This window comes from Rhincodon typus, chromosome 2 (assembly GCF_021869965.1).
Source record: "Rhincodon typus isolate 14 chromosome 2, sRhiTyp1.1, whole genome shotgun sequence".
NCBI lineage: Eukaryota > Metazoa > Chordata > Chondrichthyes > Orectolobiformes > Rhincodontidae > Rhincodon > Rhincodon typus.
This window is the reverse complement of record NC_063333.1, coordinates 39,922,163-39,937,638: the sequence shown is the minus strand read 5'-3', so window position 1 is coordinate 39,937,638 and position 15,476 is coordinate 39,922,163. Positions and strand designations below refer to the sequence as shown.

The 15,476-nt window shown below is 37.4% G+C and overlaps 1 protein-coding gene across 1 annotated transcript in view; it reads right to left on the bottom strand.

The window, feature by feature from the left end:
* dnajc1 (DnaJ (Hsp40) homolog, subfamily C, member 1) overlaps positions 1 to 15,476 on the bottom strand; it is a 117,360-nt gene that overhangs the window by 87,846 nt on the left and 14,038 nt on the right. Inside the window, exons 4-5 of the mRNA XM_048607502.1 lie at positions 6,296 to 6,383; positions 3,253 to 3,422 (exon numbers count right to left, since the gene is read on the bottom strand). Of these exons, the coding sequence (XP_048463459.1) occupies positions 3,253 to 3,422; positions 6,296 to 6,383 (258 nt within the window). The remainder of the gene's footprint in view (positions 1 to 3,252; positions 3,423 to 6,295; positions 6,384 to 15,476) is intronic.

Genomic DNA, 15,476 nt, shown 5'->3' with positions numbered 1-15,476 from the left:
TTCACTTCCCAATTTCTAATCTCAGTCATTTCACTGCAAGGACATGCTGAATACAAACTGGTCAGCTGGCAATAGGAAGAGGGAATTCTAAATGGAGTTTCATTATCGTACTACTAACTAGCTTAATCAAGATGTAGATGCAGGCTTAGGATGATTTGCATTGCCCAGCTGGACAATGAAGGGCCTTCCATTGTAATTAAAAATAATAGGAACATAGTTGGATTTAACATGTCAATCAAAATCATGCTTATTCTCTTGTTGAGATGAAAAAGGCAGAAAACCTTAATCTGTTTACTGCATCATGTGCCTTAAACATTCTGTAGCACTTCACAATGAACACAGTTAATGCTGACCTGTAGCTAAACATGACAGTCAGTTTGCACAAACAACAGATGAATGTTTTGCATTGTTGATCAGGAGAGAAATGCTAGCTCCAGAACAGTCACACTCGAATTCAACTAATGAAGCATGGTGGCCTTAATATCTTATTTTTAAAAACATAACTCATGCTTACTACGGCACATCAGGCCAACCTACATTCAGAGAAAAAAAACCTTGTGAACATATGGCATCGTAAAGGTTATAAAATGTCCCAAAAAGCAATATGAAAACTATCCGGCTGAGTGGCCAATAGGCTGGTCAAAATGTCACCTTAGAGGAGGAGGGGAAGGCAGCGTAGAGGTGGAGAGACTTAAGCCCTAGACACCTGAAGCCATGACCACCAAGAGTGGAGTGAAGGACGTGGAGATTCAGAAAAAGCCAGATTTGCAGAAATGCTTAAATCTTGAAGGGTTGCAAGGCAAGTCAGGTTATACAGATAAGGAGGGAAGAGGATATGAATTGAACATGGAATAAAAATAATAAAAAAGGATATGATTTATATAGGATGGTACTGTAGAATGACAGAAATTGAGATTAGAGTTGAATTTAAAATTCAGAGTCAGGCTTATTAGAAATTAAGCAGAATAGTTTGTGAAATAACTTTGAATCAACTATCCTATTGTAAGAAACTTACTTCTATCTACAGCTATCTTGCTTTATACTAGCCATCACTCTAGCCCGCAGGGAGTTTTATCTATTCCCCCTTCAATTTTCCAACAGTTCCTTGATATCATCCAGGGTCAAGAGCCATCATACTCTCACCACATCTCTCATGTTTAATTTTTTTGTTTATTTTTGGACCATGTAATGAGGTCTGGAGTTTAACAATTCTGGCAGAACCCAGTTGAGCATCAATGAGCAGGTGCTGCATTCGTCAAATCTGATTAGCAAATGAAAACTCCCGCTAGTAGTATATTTATAAATTGAAATGAAATTTCAAGGAAATTAACAGAGATCAAGTAGATAAGTAGAGTTTTAATGCAAAGATTCAAAGACATGTTCCAACCCACCAAGTTTAAGGGGTCTTGCAGCACATAATGCCAATTCCCCCATCTCTGGGTCACAAGGTCCATGTTCAAGTCCCACCCACAAAGGAATTGTCACAGTATATTTAAACAGGTTGATTAAAATATTTAAAAATCCAAAATATTTATCTAAATTCACTGAATATTAAAGATTATTTAAAATATATGAAATGATTAACCTGTATCCATACATCAATAATTGAATCTGCAATGAAATCGTCTGTAGATTGAAGGGACAAGCAGCAATTCAGTATGGTTTACAAAATATTATAAACATGAGCAACTAAGTTAAAATGTCTAACAATATCACGAGGTGACACTACTAATTCAGAATTAGTTTTGAGGTAGAATCAAAAATTTTCTTTTCCCTACCATTTCTTAACTTCAAACTTTGAAATCTAAATCCCAGGAAAGCACATTCATGCTTAGTCAGCTGATCAACAACAAATGATGGGGTTCAAATTTTGGGCTTCATCAGATATTAACCACATTTATACATTATCTTTAGTGATACACCTCACTGGGGCTATGCACTGGAAATCAAGCTCCTCTGTTCCTGGAGTCATCATGGAAGATAAAGATTTTAAATTAGAATTCCCCAATTTTCCTGTCTATTGGACCCAAGTTCAAAAAACGCATAGACCAGATTTCTGTACTTAACAAGAATTATTATTTATTACAAATCATCTCTAACGATAAACAATTATAAACAACTAACATATAACTCTACTAGTCAAAACTCATTTCCAAAACTTCCCTACTAGAAATATATATGGAGATATAAAAAAGAGACATTATGGACAGAGGGAAAGACTGGGAAGGCAATTCAGTAGTTCCCATCCACAGGGTATGCTGATCAGAACATTGTTTATCAATCTTCCTTTGCCAGACCCTGTCATTTCTTTGCAAAAATTTTAGGATGAATTCTTTACACTTATGAAAGGTATGAAAGACTTATCAATAACAAGTCACAGCAACTGACGTGGGGAAATAAACTGGCCATCTTCGGTTGGAAATGCTTCTTACTGCAGAGCAGAACATAGCTCTTTCCAGAGGTCCAATGGCTTCTCCCTCAAACATTCACACTCCCAACCTATCCAGCTACCTGGGAGCCAATCACCAAGTTGTTAATAGGCAGGAGATCTTTGTCGATAACTGGTCACTAGTCCACAGACCAATTAGCTACTTATCAGCCAAATCTCCATTCACATACAACTCCCTTGGCTCCAGCTCATCTGCAACTCGACATTCCTCATTTTATACAGCAGCTGTGTAAACACTTCCTAAAATTAGTGCCAGGTAACTTGCTGTTTTTATCCCAGTTCAGTCCACAATCAAAAATATGGAAAAATGAAAAGATATGGTCCTTACTTTAGCTTAGCCAAGCACTACAAAAAGAAACATGGTGTGTGAAATTACTCTTAAAAGACAAAATATTGAACAACCATGTTTGCAAATAAAAAGCATAAAACTCTGTACCCACACTATTACTTGCCAAATCATTTTGTCCAATTCATTTTTATTATAGTTTAACATTAACTAACACAAATTTATGCACATTGCTCTAATATAAATGTAAGTTAAAAAAATCTTGAGTATGACAGATCAGTTCATACAAAAATTAAACAGAAGTGATAAATTAGGGGTGAAAAATCACAACATTGCAGCAAGCTTATTGGGCTGCAGCATTTTAGTTGCTGTTAACAGTAGATTGCACCAATTTTCACACAACACACACTTTTAAAACAAGATATTTATCTCTTGCATGTTCCATGTTTTGACATTTATTTTATAATAAAAGTAGCCTCATTAGAAGTATTACATTCTTATTTATTTTGCGACTTACCTTTCTTGACCCTTTTGACCTGTCTTCTAGCCAGTCAGCTACCTGGTCCTCAATATCCTCGATAGTTGAAGCTTCTTCATGTAACGCTACATAGGCAACACTTCCAGAGGTAGGGGCTGTATACACTGGAAACTCAGATTTTGGCTTCTTTACTTTTGGCCTTTTTTCTTCTGCAAGGCACAAAAATTACTTTTCAGCTTAAACTGTTGAAAGATCAATAAAAAAGCTTTTTGCATTTTTAAAAAACTGACATTCTATTAACACTTGCAATATATACCTAAATGGCAGTGAAACAATACTATTAAGTAATTAGGTTACCTTCAGTGATTCATAAATGTAAATTAGGAATAAAAGACAACATCAATTATTTTAAATGCTATAATGATATCGAGCAAGCTGTGCACCGCTGTAAAGGAAAAAGGTTTTTCTTGTTTTTAAATTTGGCCACAACAAAGAAATGGAAAACTGCCAAAAAATCTCAGAAAGGTGCAGACATAACATCATAGCTCACTATGTCTGTGCAAAGATGCACCCAATAGGGTAATATTTAGCTTCTGCAGATTATCTATTCACACCTCTCGTCTTCTGCTGCAACACATTGCTTTAATGAGACCCCATGTTGCATTCTCTCAATTTGCAAATTGCATCGAATTTCCCACTACCGTACTACTTCTGTCCCCAGAGGACACTGCACAATCTCCGCTGAAAAGCAGATAGACATGCAGGCAGATTAGCAATTAGGTCATGAAAAACAGCCAGAATAAAACAGCTCCATGTCAATCTGCATGATTTGCATTTACCCTCTCAAAAAGATGTTAATGTTATCATTAATTGTGCTTCCAAACTACAATTTCCCATATTAAGAACACAAGCAACAGCTAGGAGATACACAGCAACATCCTTTTGTTCAGTTTTGAACATCGTGGTTATACTGAAATTTATTTTTCTACAGCAGTATGATTGTTTGGGACTATCATATTCTGTTATTCTTAAGACACAAGCACTTAGCTTACTGTAGGGGTTTTGGTAACCCAAACAGTTCCTGAAATTCTCCTTCTCAGATGGAATACATTCAGAATGCTGATCCCATTAATTCCAACGGTGTACATTAACTGATATTAATTCAGCACAGGAACTGATGTACACTGAAGTTATTTCAAAAACAAAACACGGTGTGTACAGTTATTTCTGATAAGTGGTTGCTGACTTACCATTCACAAAATGACACTGCTTGAAATAAATTGACTTTTAGCATCTGGGTTAAACCGGAAAACAGAAACACCCAGGTACTATTTTACAAATTCAGACAAACATTTTAACATGTTACATATGAACAAGGAACCAATGGGGCCCCTGAGCGTGGTGCGCCATTTGGTAAGACCACAGCTGATCTGATTGTGGCCTCAATTCCATTTCCCTGCCTATCCCCTATGTGCTTAAAATTCTTGACTAACAGAAGAGTCAATCTAACTTTGCTTTAAAAATGTTCAAGGAACCTGCCTGCACCACTCTATGGGGAAGAGAATTACACAGACTGTCAACCCACAGAGTGAAAAAATCTCTTCAGCTTGGTCTTAAATGAGAAACTAATTATTTTCAAACTGTATCTTTTAATTCTAGTCTCTCCCACAATGGGAAACAACCTTTCAGCATCCAACCTGTTAAATCCCTTCAATATATTATGTTTCAACAAGATTGCTGCTCATTTGGGGTGGCACGGTGGCTCAGTGATTAGTACTGCTGCCTCACAGTGCCAGGGACCCAGGTTCGATTCCACCTTCAGGTGACTGTCTGCACATTCTCCCCGTGTCTGCGTGGGTTTCCTCCGGGTGCTCCAGTTTCCTCCCACAGTCCAAAGATGTGCAAGGTAGGTGGATTCACCATGCTAAATTGCCCACAGTGTCCAGGGATGTTTAGGTTAGACATGGGAAATGCAGGGGTAGGGGAATGGGTCTGGGTGGGATGCTCTTCAGAGGGGCAGTGTGGATTTGTTGGGCCAAATGGCCTATTTCCACACTGTAGGGACTCTATGATTCTTCTAAAGTCCAAAGAATACAGGCCCAAATTGTTCAACCTTTCTTCAGGAGATAAAACCTTCATCCCAGGAATCAGTTGAGTGAAACTTCTCTGAACGACTTCAAATGCAGTTATGTCTTTGTCTTAAATAAGGCGACAAAATTATACACAGTACTTCAGACCTGGTCTCATAAATGCCTTTTACAACTGCCTTCCTAATCACATTATGAATCTGTATAATAACTTTGTGATTCATGCACCTGATCACCAAGTTCCTCTGTACTGCAGCATTTTGCTATCATTCTACATTTAAATAATATGCTTTATTTCTTCTTTCACCTTTGGTCTAAAGGTGGATACGTTCACATTTTTCCATATTACATTCCATCTGCCAAAATTTCACCAATTCATTTAATCTATTTATATCCCTCTGTAGATCCAAATGTCTTCTTTACAACCTACTCTGTAACTACCTATGCATTCCCTTATGGTCACTGGTGGACAGTATTCAGATCCCAACATGCTCAAATCTTTTAGCGGATGGTTTTCAAAACATTCATGAGAAGACATGACTCTTGAAAAAATAACACTGGTCCCTTCAAAAAAAAGAGATTGTGGAGTTTCCCACAAATTTCATTTCTTAAGTTGTTTCAATGTAAACATTGTAAATATGAAAGATGGGTGTTTGAAAATTGTCAGCTCTGTTTGTTCTATTCATGCATACCATGGAAATTTAGAGGCAATTCTATACAAGTCTAAAGCAGAGCTTGCTATAATATATATGATGTTATATTGCAAGGTTCTGTCCCTCAGACACCGTAATAAGCTGAGTGAATTATTTTGCTAGTGATTCTTGGTGACAATGATTAATAGATGAATGTCATCACTTAGCCTATAGATTATTGTAAAATAAAGTTATGTCAGGAAGAAAAGTGCAGTATTTTACGATAGCTGTTCAGTATATATTAACTAGCTTCACTTCGCTGACAAAAGCACACAATATTTACACAACACAGATGTTTCTTACTCTGCACAGCTTCAAACTGGGCTTGAGTTTCTGCTTCTTTTTCTTTCACTTTCATTTCTTTCCATTCCAGATAAAAATCCTTAACATTCTGTAACAAAGCACATACACATATTGGAGCCATCAAATTAACTTTTAAAAAACACGGAATCAGTGCAAAATTTTTCAGCAGTCGTCATTATTTTAAATAATAAATATTGCTGACATTACTAGCAAAAGAAAACACAACATAAGAGATATAAATTTAGAGAATCAAGTGAAAGTATTCTTCTATGTAAAACAGTGGAATTGGCATGATCCAATGTGATTGCCACATTTCAAAATTAGTTGTTGATTTTCAAATAATCTGAACCTGCAAGCATTGCACACTAAGCAACTTATTACTTAGACAGATAAATTCGTAAGCTATTCTCCATATGCTGATTGATCAACAGCAATCTTAATACAATAACTAGCAAGAGGCGGATTTTCATAAATTGCTTATAGAATGTAAATTTGATTCGATAAAGTGATGCGGAACACCCAGCCAAAAACAACATTAAAGGATCAAAAATAAATGAGGTTACTAAAATTTCTCCAGTGATAGAAGAACAAACTTAGGTAAAGAACACATCTTTCTCGACTGCATACAAGATGAAAATATGCATTGTTCAGGGGTCGAAAGACAGGGACCAGGGTATTTCAGATACAAGACATTGCAGTTGGTGCTGTTCCACTTATGTCCATTGAGAATCAAGCCTTATATTTGACTAAAACATATTTTAAAAGTATTCAACATTTAGCTGAGCCAAGCAGAGTCAACTCTGCACTCATGTGGAACCTAATGTAACTTATCTCAAGCAGAAACAGCAGCAATTCATCCGCAAGGTTGGTTATTAAGCAAGCTACAAAATCCACAGATTTTGTACAGGACAAGTTCCTACCAACACCATCAGTTAATATTAGACCAGCTGATCTTTCTGGTTGAGACACACCAACAACAGAACGAGAAAAGAAGATGCTGCTGATAGATTTTTAAAGTTAGAACTAAATTGAAAAGCAGAACCTCCAAGGTAATAATCTCTGGATTACTATCCAAGCCATTGATAAACCAGCATAGGGTAAATAAAGCCCAGCAGTTAAACGAGTGTCTCAAAGACTGATATATGTGGAATGGGCTTCAGTTCACTGACAATTGGGTAGAAGGAAACCATTTGCATGGAATGGGCTTCATTTGAACTGTTCTGGGACCAGTGTCCTGACAAAATGAATAACTATGAGTCTAGAGAGGGCTTTAAATTAATGAGAGAGGCACAGAGAGTTTGCGATAGGGGAATTGTAAGCTTACAAAGCAAGTGGCTATGACCTCATTACACAGCAGCTATTTCCGTTATGATATCAAGAGTGGTACAGGAAGGAACTGAGTGTACAAATATAGAAGAACAGCAGTAAATAGGATCAAAGGGGGAAAAATAGTAAAAAGACAAAGACATTGGCTCTCTAATCAAAACTGCATAGTATTCGGAATGAAATAAATGAATTAAGGACACAAGAATTGTCGGGTAGCATTGCTGGTACTGTATGGAAGAAATACAATAGTAAGAGATGGTTTAAGATTGCAAGATACAGAATCCATATAGTTGGAGGCAAGAAACAAAAAGGGAAAGACCACACTGGTACAGTAGTCTATAGATTCCCTAACAGTTGCTATATAATGGGACAGAAAATAAATTAGAAGATAATAAGAGGTCATTAAAAAAAAGCACAACATTTTCCATGGGTGACTTTAAGCTTCATGTAGATTGGACTATCAGATTGGCAAAGGTAGCCAGAAAGAAGAATTCAGAGTGTATTCAGTACAGTTCTTGGAATAATTAGTTGTGGATCTAACTAGGAATCAGACTACTTTGGATCTGTTGAAATGAGTCAGGTTTAATAAATTATGTCAGAGTAAAAGACTGCCGAGGAAACAGTGACCATAATATGGCAGAATTTAGCATTCAGTTTGAGAGGAACATTAGACAGAAACAAATGTGCTCAACTTAAATAAGGGCAATGACAAAGCATTGATGGCAGAGCTAGCGGGGAAAGGAGGTGAACAGCAAAAATGATTGACAAACAAGGGTAAATATTTAAGAAAATAGTTCATGGCTCAGAGCAAAGATAGATCCCAGCAAAGAGAACGAATTCTCAGAAGGGGATAACTTAACCATGGTTAAACAGGGAAGTTAAGGATAGTATCAAATTGAAAGAAAAAGAACAATGTGGCAGAGATTAGTGTAAAGACAGAGGATTGGGAATGTTTTAAAGAGCCAACAAAAGACAAAACAATAATGAAAAGAGGGAGACAATAAACTTTGAGGGTAGACTTGCAAGTAACATCAAGCTGACAGCAAAAGCTTCTTTAAATATATAAGAAAGGGAAGCCAAAGTGAACATAGGCCTCTTAGACAATGAGACTACGGCAATAATGGGGAAACAAGAAATGGCAGAGGAGTTGAATAAATACTAGAATCTCCACAGGAGAAGATACTAATTACATTTCAAAAATGTACAAAGGTTGAACAGTTTGGGACTCTACTCACTGCAGCTTAGAAGAATGAAAGGTTATCTCAATAAAACATATAGCATTCTTAAGGAGCTTGACAAGATAAATTCTGAGAACGTTTCCCCTCAGGGGAAAGCCTAAGACCAGAGGGCATAGTCATAGACTAAAAAGGGTGCTAATTTCAGATTGAGATGAGGAAGAACTTCTTCTCGTCTTTGGAACTTGTTGCCACAGATAGCTGTGGGGACAGAGTGCTTGTGTATATTTAAGGCTGAGATGGATTCTTGATCAGTAGACAAAATCAAGAGTTACTAGGAAAAGGCAGGAAAATAGATGGGAGGAGTGTCAGTCAAGCCATGATCCTACTGAGTGGCGGTGTAGGCATGACATGTCAAATAGCCTACTTCTGCCCTATTTCATATGGTCTAAAATTACTAAATCACCAAGTGGCAAAAGGAGATGAAACAAATACAATGACCATCATGAGAAAAAAAGTGCTAAGAAAAATAATAAAGACCAACAAGTCCCCTGGACCTGATTGGATGCATCCTAGGATATTAAAACAAGTAGCTATAAAATCAGTGGCTGATGCTGCCAAGGATGCTTAGGTTCTCGAAAAGTTCCAGAGAATTGGAAAATTGCCAAAGTCACACCTTTATTTATAAAGGGAAGGAGACATAATGCAGGTAACAAGAGTCCAGTTAGTTTAATGCCTGTTACTAGAAAATGTTGCAGGGTCTATTAAAAATGATGTAAAACAAGAGCATTTAGAAATACGTAATCTGATGAAGCAGAGACAGCATGGCTTCATGTAGGGGAAATCATACCTGACAAATTTGCTAGAATTCTTTGACCAGGTAATGGGCATTAATACATAAAGGGGAAGTGGCCGGCGCAATAAAATGCTTGGGTCTTAAATAGCCTAGCAAGCCACTTTGTTTCGGTGCAATAAATGCTGGTTTTGCCAACTACACCCACATCCCACTAAAGAACAAAGATAAAAAAAGTAAATAAGTAATGAGAGTTCACAGCCAGAAAGTAATTTAGAACTGCTCGAAGAAAATTGGCTTACACAAGTAAACTTTCAAAGGAACATTTGGTTGTCTTAATTTATGTCTGACAGCAGATGTGTTCCTTACTCCAAAATGAAATTATAAACAGCTATTATAAAAACCAAATTGTCCATAAACATGAAGAATCAGAGATATCCAGACTGCAGAACATGAAAAAATCCAACCCAACAGTGGGGATTGTGATGCACGGCTACTGTAACTGGACTCCTCAAGGCAGATACCACACAAATTTTATGTTGACCTTCTTATCCAAATAATTTCTGAATAAAGTGAAATATGTGCCATGACTAGATGGATAGACTAGATACAGGCCCTTCGCTCCAACCAGTCCAGGCCGACCGTAATCCCAAACTATACTAATTCCACCTGCCATATCCCTCCAAACATTTCTTATTCATGTACTTATCCAAAATATCTTTTAAACTTGTAACTGTACCAACATCCACCATGTCCTCTGGAAGTTCATTCCACACACAAAGCACTCTTTAAAACTAAACTGGCCTATTTTAGATTCTCTCAGCTTAAAAATATGTTCCCTAGTCTTGAATTCCCCCACCGTAGGGAAAAGACACCTGCTATTCACCTTATCTGTACCCCTCATGATTTTATAAACCTCAGTAAGGTCACCCTTTAACCTCTTACACTCCAGTGAAAGGAGTCCCAGCCTATCTAGTCTCTCTTTATAATCAGACCCTCCATACCCGGCAAGATCCTGGTAAATCTCTTCTGAACCCTCTCCAGCTCAATAGTATCCTTCCTATAACTCTGCCCTCCTCAATCTTCTGGTTACATACTCAAAAAACTCAATCAAGTTTGTGTGACACAACTTCCCTCGCACGAAACCATGCTGACCATCCCTAATCATTCCTTGCCTCTTCAAATGGCTATAAATCCTATCTTTCAGAAACACTGCAAACAACTCACCCACCAAAGTCAGACTCACAGATCTATAGTTCCCAGGCTTCTCCTTACATCCCTTCTCAAACAAAGGCACAATATTAGCCATTCTCCAGTCATTTGGTACTGCACCCATATATATATATAAAAGATACAAATATTTCTATATGTGGTCCTATAATTTTCTCCCTAACTTTCCACATCATTCTGGGATACACTAGATCAGGTCCCAGAGGTTTAGCCACCTTTATGTTTCCAAAGACGTCCTCTTCTATAATGTGAACTATTTTCAAAACATCAATATTTATTTCCAGAGTTCTCTAGCCTCCATTTCTTTCACCACAGTAAAAACTGACGCAAAGTATTCATTTACTATCTCACCTATCTCTTGAGGTTCAACACAAAGCTGACCTCTTTGATCTTTAAGGAGCCCTACTCTCTCTCTAGTTGCTCTCTTACTCTTAATTACTTGTAAAATCTCTTTGGATTATTCTTAATCCTGTTTGCCAAGGCTATCTCATATCGTCTCTTTGCCTTCCTGATCTCCATCTTAAGAATACCTCTACACTCGTTATACTGCTCAAGAGATTCATTTGAACCCAGCTGTCTATATTGATGATTTTTTTTTGACTAGAACCTCAATATCTTTATTCATCCATTGTTCTCCAATCTACCGGCCCTATCTTTCACTGTAACAGGAACATAAATGACTCTGCACTTTCATCATCACACTTGTGAAAGCTTCCCACTTGTCAGTCGTCCCTTTACCTGTGAACAGTCCACCCCAATCAACTTTTGAAAGATCTTGTCTCATACAATTAAAATTTGCCCTACTCCAAATAAAAGCTTTACTTTTTAAATGGAGGCTTAACATTTTCCAATAACTATTTTAAAACAAACAAAATTATGATCTCTACTATCACTTCAGTCACCTGTCTTATTACCCAAGAGAAGGCGAAGTTTTGCTCCTTCTCTAGAAGGAATATTTACATATTGATAAAGAAAATTTTCTTGAACACATTTGACAAATTGCTTACCATCTAAACCTTTAACACAATGGTAGACCAGGTCAATTTTTGGTAAATTAAAATCACCTATTACAACATTATTATTCTTACATATATCTGTAATCTCCCTACATATTTGTTCCTCAATTTCTCTCTGACTATATGAGGGTCATTATTCTGCCATAGTTAAGGAAACATGTGTTCAATCAACTACACAAAGGTCACTGTGGCATTGGTAGAATGAAGGAGATAACCAGAACTTCATTTTTGCTGGCAGGGCTGGACTCCAAAATTGAGGAGAAACTACTTCAATCACCAAATTACCACCGTGGGAATAGCCAGAAAAGGTCACAGCAAAGAATCTAACTTGACTATATCACCTTTTGAAAGGTGAACCTTTTTCATAGTGGTTGACCCACGTACTAAATGGCCTGAAGTTACCAAGGTGAAGTTGACATCTTCAGAGAAAATCGCTGAAGGGTTGAAAGAACCCCTTGTAAAGTTTGGTTATTCTGAACAATTCGTTCGTGATATCAGTCCACGATTTATATCTCAAAAGTTTACAGGTTATCTGAAGTAGAATGGAATTCAATGTCTTATCAGCTCCTTATCACTCAGCCACAAACAGCTTGGCAGGAAGATTTGTTCAGACAATTAAATACTCTTTAAAGATAACTCAAGAATGAGGATTGCTATCCAAGGACTGAGCCAATTTTTGTTAACATACCAGACAACCCGTTTGATGACTCATAGTCCTCCAGCATTGCTCATAGTAAAACATCAGTTGTTCATGGCATTTGACTTGCTGAAACTACCCATGACAAAGACAAAGACATTGTTGACAGCAAACAACAGAATCAGGTTGTCAAATGAGAGAACAAGACCAAATGCCACATTTTACAAAAAGAACAAGAAATGTTGGCAAAGAATTACACCACTGGTGAGAAGTAGGTATCAGCCGTCATTGTAGCAGATGATTTCCTACAATGTACAGACAAGAGACAAATGTAATACTGAGAAAACATGCAGATCAAATCTTGGCAACCAGACGAAATGTGCCTGGGACAATGTTAATTTAAGATCCACAAATAACTATGCCAAATAGAGATACCCAAATATACTAGGGAACAGAACAGTAACTGAAGCATGAGGAGGCAGTATCTTAGCGGAGAATACAATGACATCGTGCAGACCTCCAGATATTCAGTCATCTCAGGAAAAGACAACAAATAACGTTCCGAGTACACCTAAACCACCAGAGGTTAAAGCCAATGAGAAAAATAAACAGATGCCTGAGGTGCACTGAATCGACATCCTTTCGTATGTCTTATCAACTGACTATTGTATACATGACTGTAAAGGTTGAAAATGTTTTTATTGCAGAAGCCTCTGATAAAAGGGGGAGGAACAAGGGGGGGACTATCACTTTAAGAGTCCAACCACATGATGTAAGGCTGACGCCACAGGCAATTTTAGGTAGGAAATAACTTAGTCCAACCGTGCTACCTGTAGAGTAAACATGTCCATAATAAAGTTCCTTTTGTTTATTTAATGTTTCAGCCTCCTGGACCTTCTTGGAACATAATACTGTGGGCCTGGAGTCACATGTAGGCCAAACTATGCAAGGTGACAGATTTCCTTCCTTCGTGGTGATCTAGATGGGCTATTATGACAATGGCTTGGCATGGGTTTTTTAGCCAACTATGTAAATTTCTGATAGCATAAGATTGAAATTTTAGATAGTCTAAAAAGGATTCAAAATATTACCTAGAAATGGACTCTTCCTCCAAAACACAAGAAAAATTTTCAGGAGGTGATGACAATCATCATCAGAAAAACATAAGGCACAGAAGAGCCACCTAATTAGTTATAGCTTAGTATGCTAGTATATCAATTAGATTTTTAAGAAACTGTACACCAATTATTTATTTTCTGTATAATAATGGAAACAAATAATGAGTAAAACTGGGAAACATCTGTACAACAAATAATGGCAACACTTCAGAAGAATTCTGTTGGAAAAAAATCCCCTTTCAACTTCTGAGCAAGTGACTACTTAAATGGGCTGCAGCAATTCTACAGCATGACATTTAATTTCCAAATAAACCACTGAATAATCTAAAAATACCTAAATTTAAATATAAACATGAACTGTAGGCCTGGATTGCCAGGAGAAGAACACAACAGGGTTGAGTTGTTTTAATACTTCTCCAGCAAGTAGCATAATTACAAATGAGAAAAGCATAAAACTCATCTTAATTCATCCATTTAAAAGATTCTATGGTCCTTCTCATTGCAGCATTCAATTAAAATAATTTCTAGGGTTTTCCTAGGAGTACAGATCACATGTATTGCATGAGGAATAATATCCTGAATGCATGTTTCATTAGTTTGCTTTAAGTAGAAAGAAAAACACAGAAGCAATGTTCTTGATTTAACTTTTATATACAATTAACCATGTTTTATACAAGATCCCCTATCAAAAGTGTCCTTTCAAGACTGAAAATCCTAAGTCTTTTAATCCTCATAGTTTAAACTTCTGACAGGAGGCTACAGTTCTCAATTATCTGGTTGTTCCAAGGTTCAATCAGCTGACAGCATTGAAGGTTTGATCACTAGTTATTCTGACTTGCACTCTATCATTTTAGTCAAATAGTTCTGAGTGTTTTGATGACTTGGACGCTAGCAGAGGCCAATTAGCTGTTTTCTGTCCATACATCCACTTGGTCAAATGTAGATACCGTAGGAACTAAACAGACACATTTTTCAAAATTTCAAAGAGGTTGCTCCAAGCTACTTTTCATTTTGCTTTAGATTTCAACATATAAGTTTCATGCACCTGGTAGCAACTTGCTCAATTAATCAAAATCACCTGTCAGCAAGTAATTCCTTTTAAAAATCAACTTCTTAATGATAGATTCAGTGCATCCACTAAGCATACACACCTAGCAGCAACTTGATGTAGGAGCTGCATGTTGGAACAGGTGCCGAAAGTATCATTTGAAAGCCAATGTAAATCTGGTGTCGTACCACAAGACAAGGCACATGGTAATGCCAGATATTACAAGCCAGTAAAATTCACAATCAATCAAGAATGTCGTGCTTTAGTGATAAAACTTAAGCTATTCAAAATATTTAACCATGAAATATCTAGAAGTTCTAGGTTAAAAATATAAGCCGTGAAAGAGGGCACAAAAAATCAGAAAGAGCGGGCAAGAACGAGCACAAGTGAGAGAGAGAGACAGAGACATGCAGACAGAGACAGTGAGAGAGACAGAGACACGCAGAGAGAGAGAGACACAGAGAAAGAGAGACACACGCAGAGCGACACACCGGGACAGAGACAGAGAGAGACATGCAGAGAGACACAGAGAGACAGAGACACGCAGAGAGAGAGAGAGAGAGAGACAGAGACACGCAGAGAGAGAGAGAGACACGCAGAGAGACACAGAGAGAGAGAGAGACACGCAGAGAGACACACAGAGACAGAGACATGCAGAGAGAGAGGCAGAGAGAGAGAGACATGCAGAGACACGCAGAGACAGAGACATGCAGAGAGAGAGAGACAGAGACAGAGAGAGAGACAGAGACACGCAGAGAAAGAGAGACACACAGAGAGACACGCAGAAACAGAGACACGCAGAGAGAGAGAGAGAGACAGACACGCAGAGAGAGAGAGA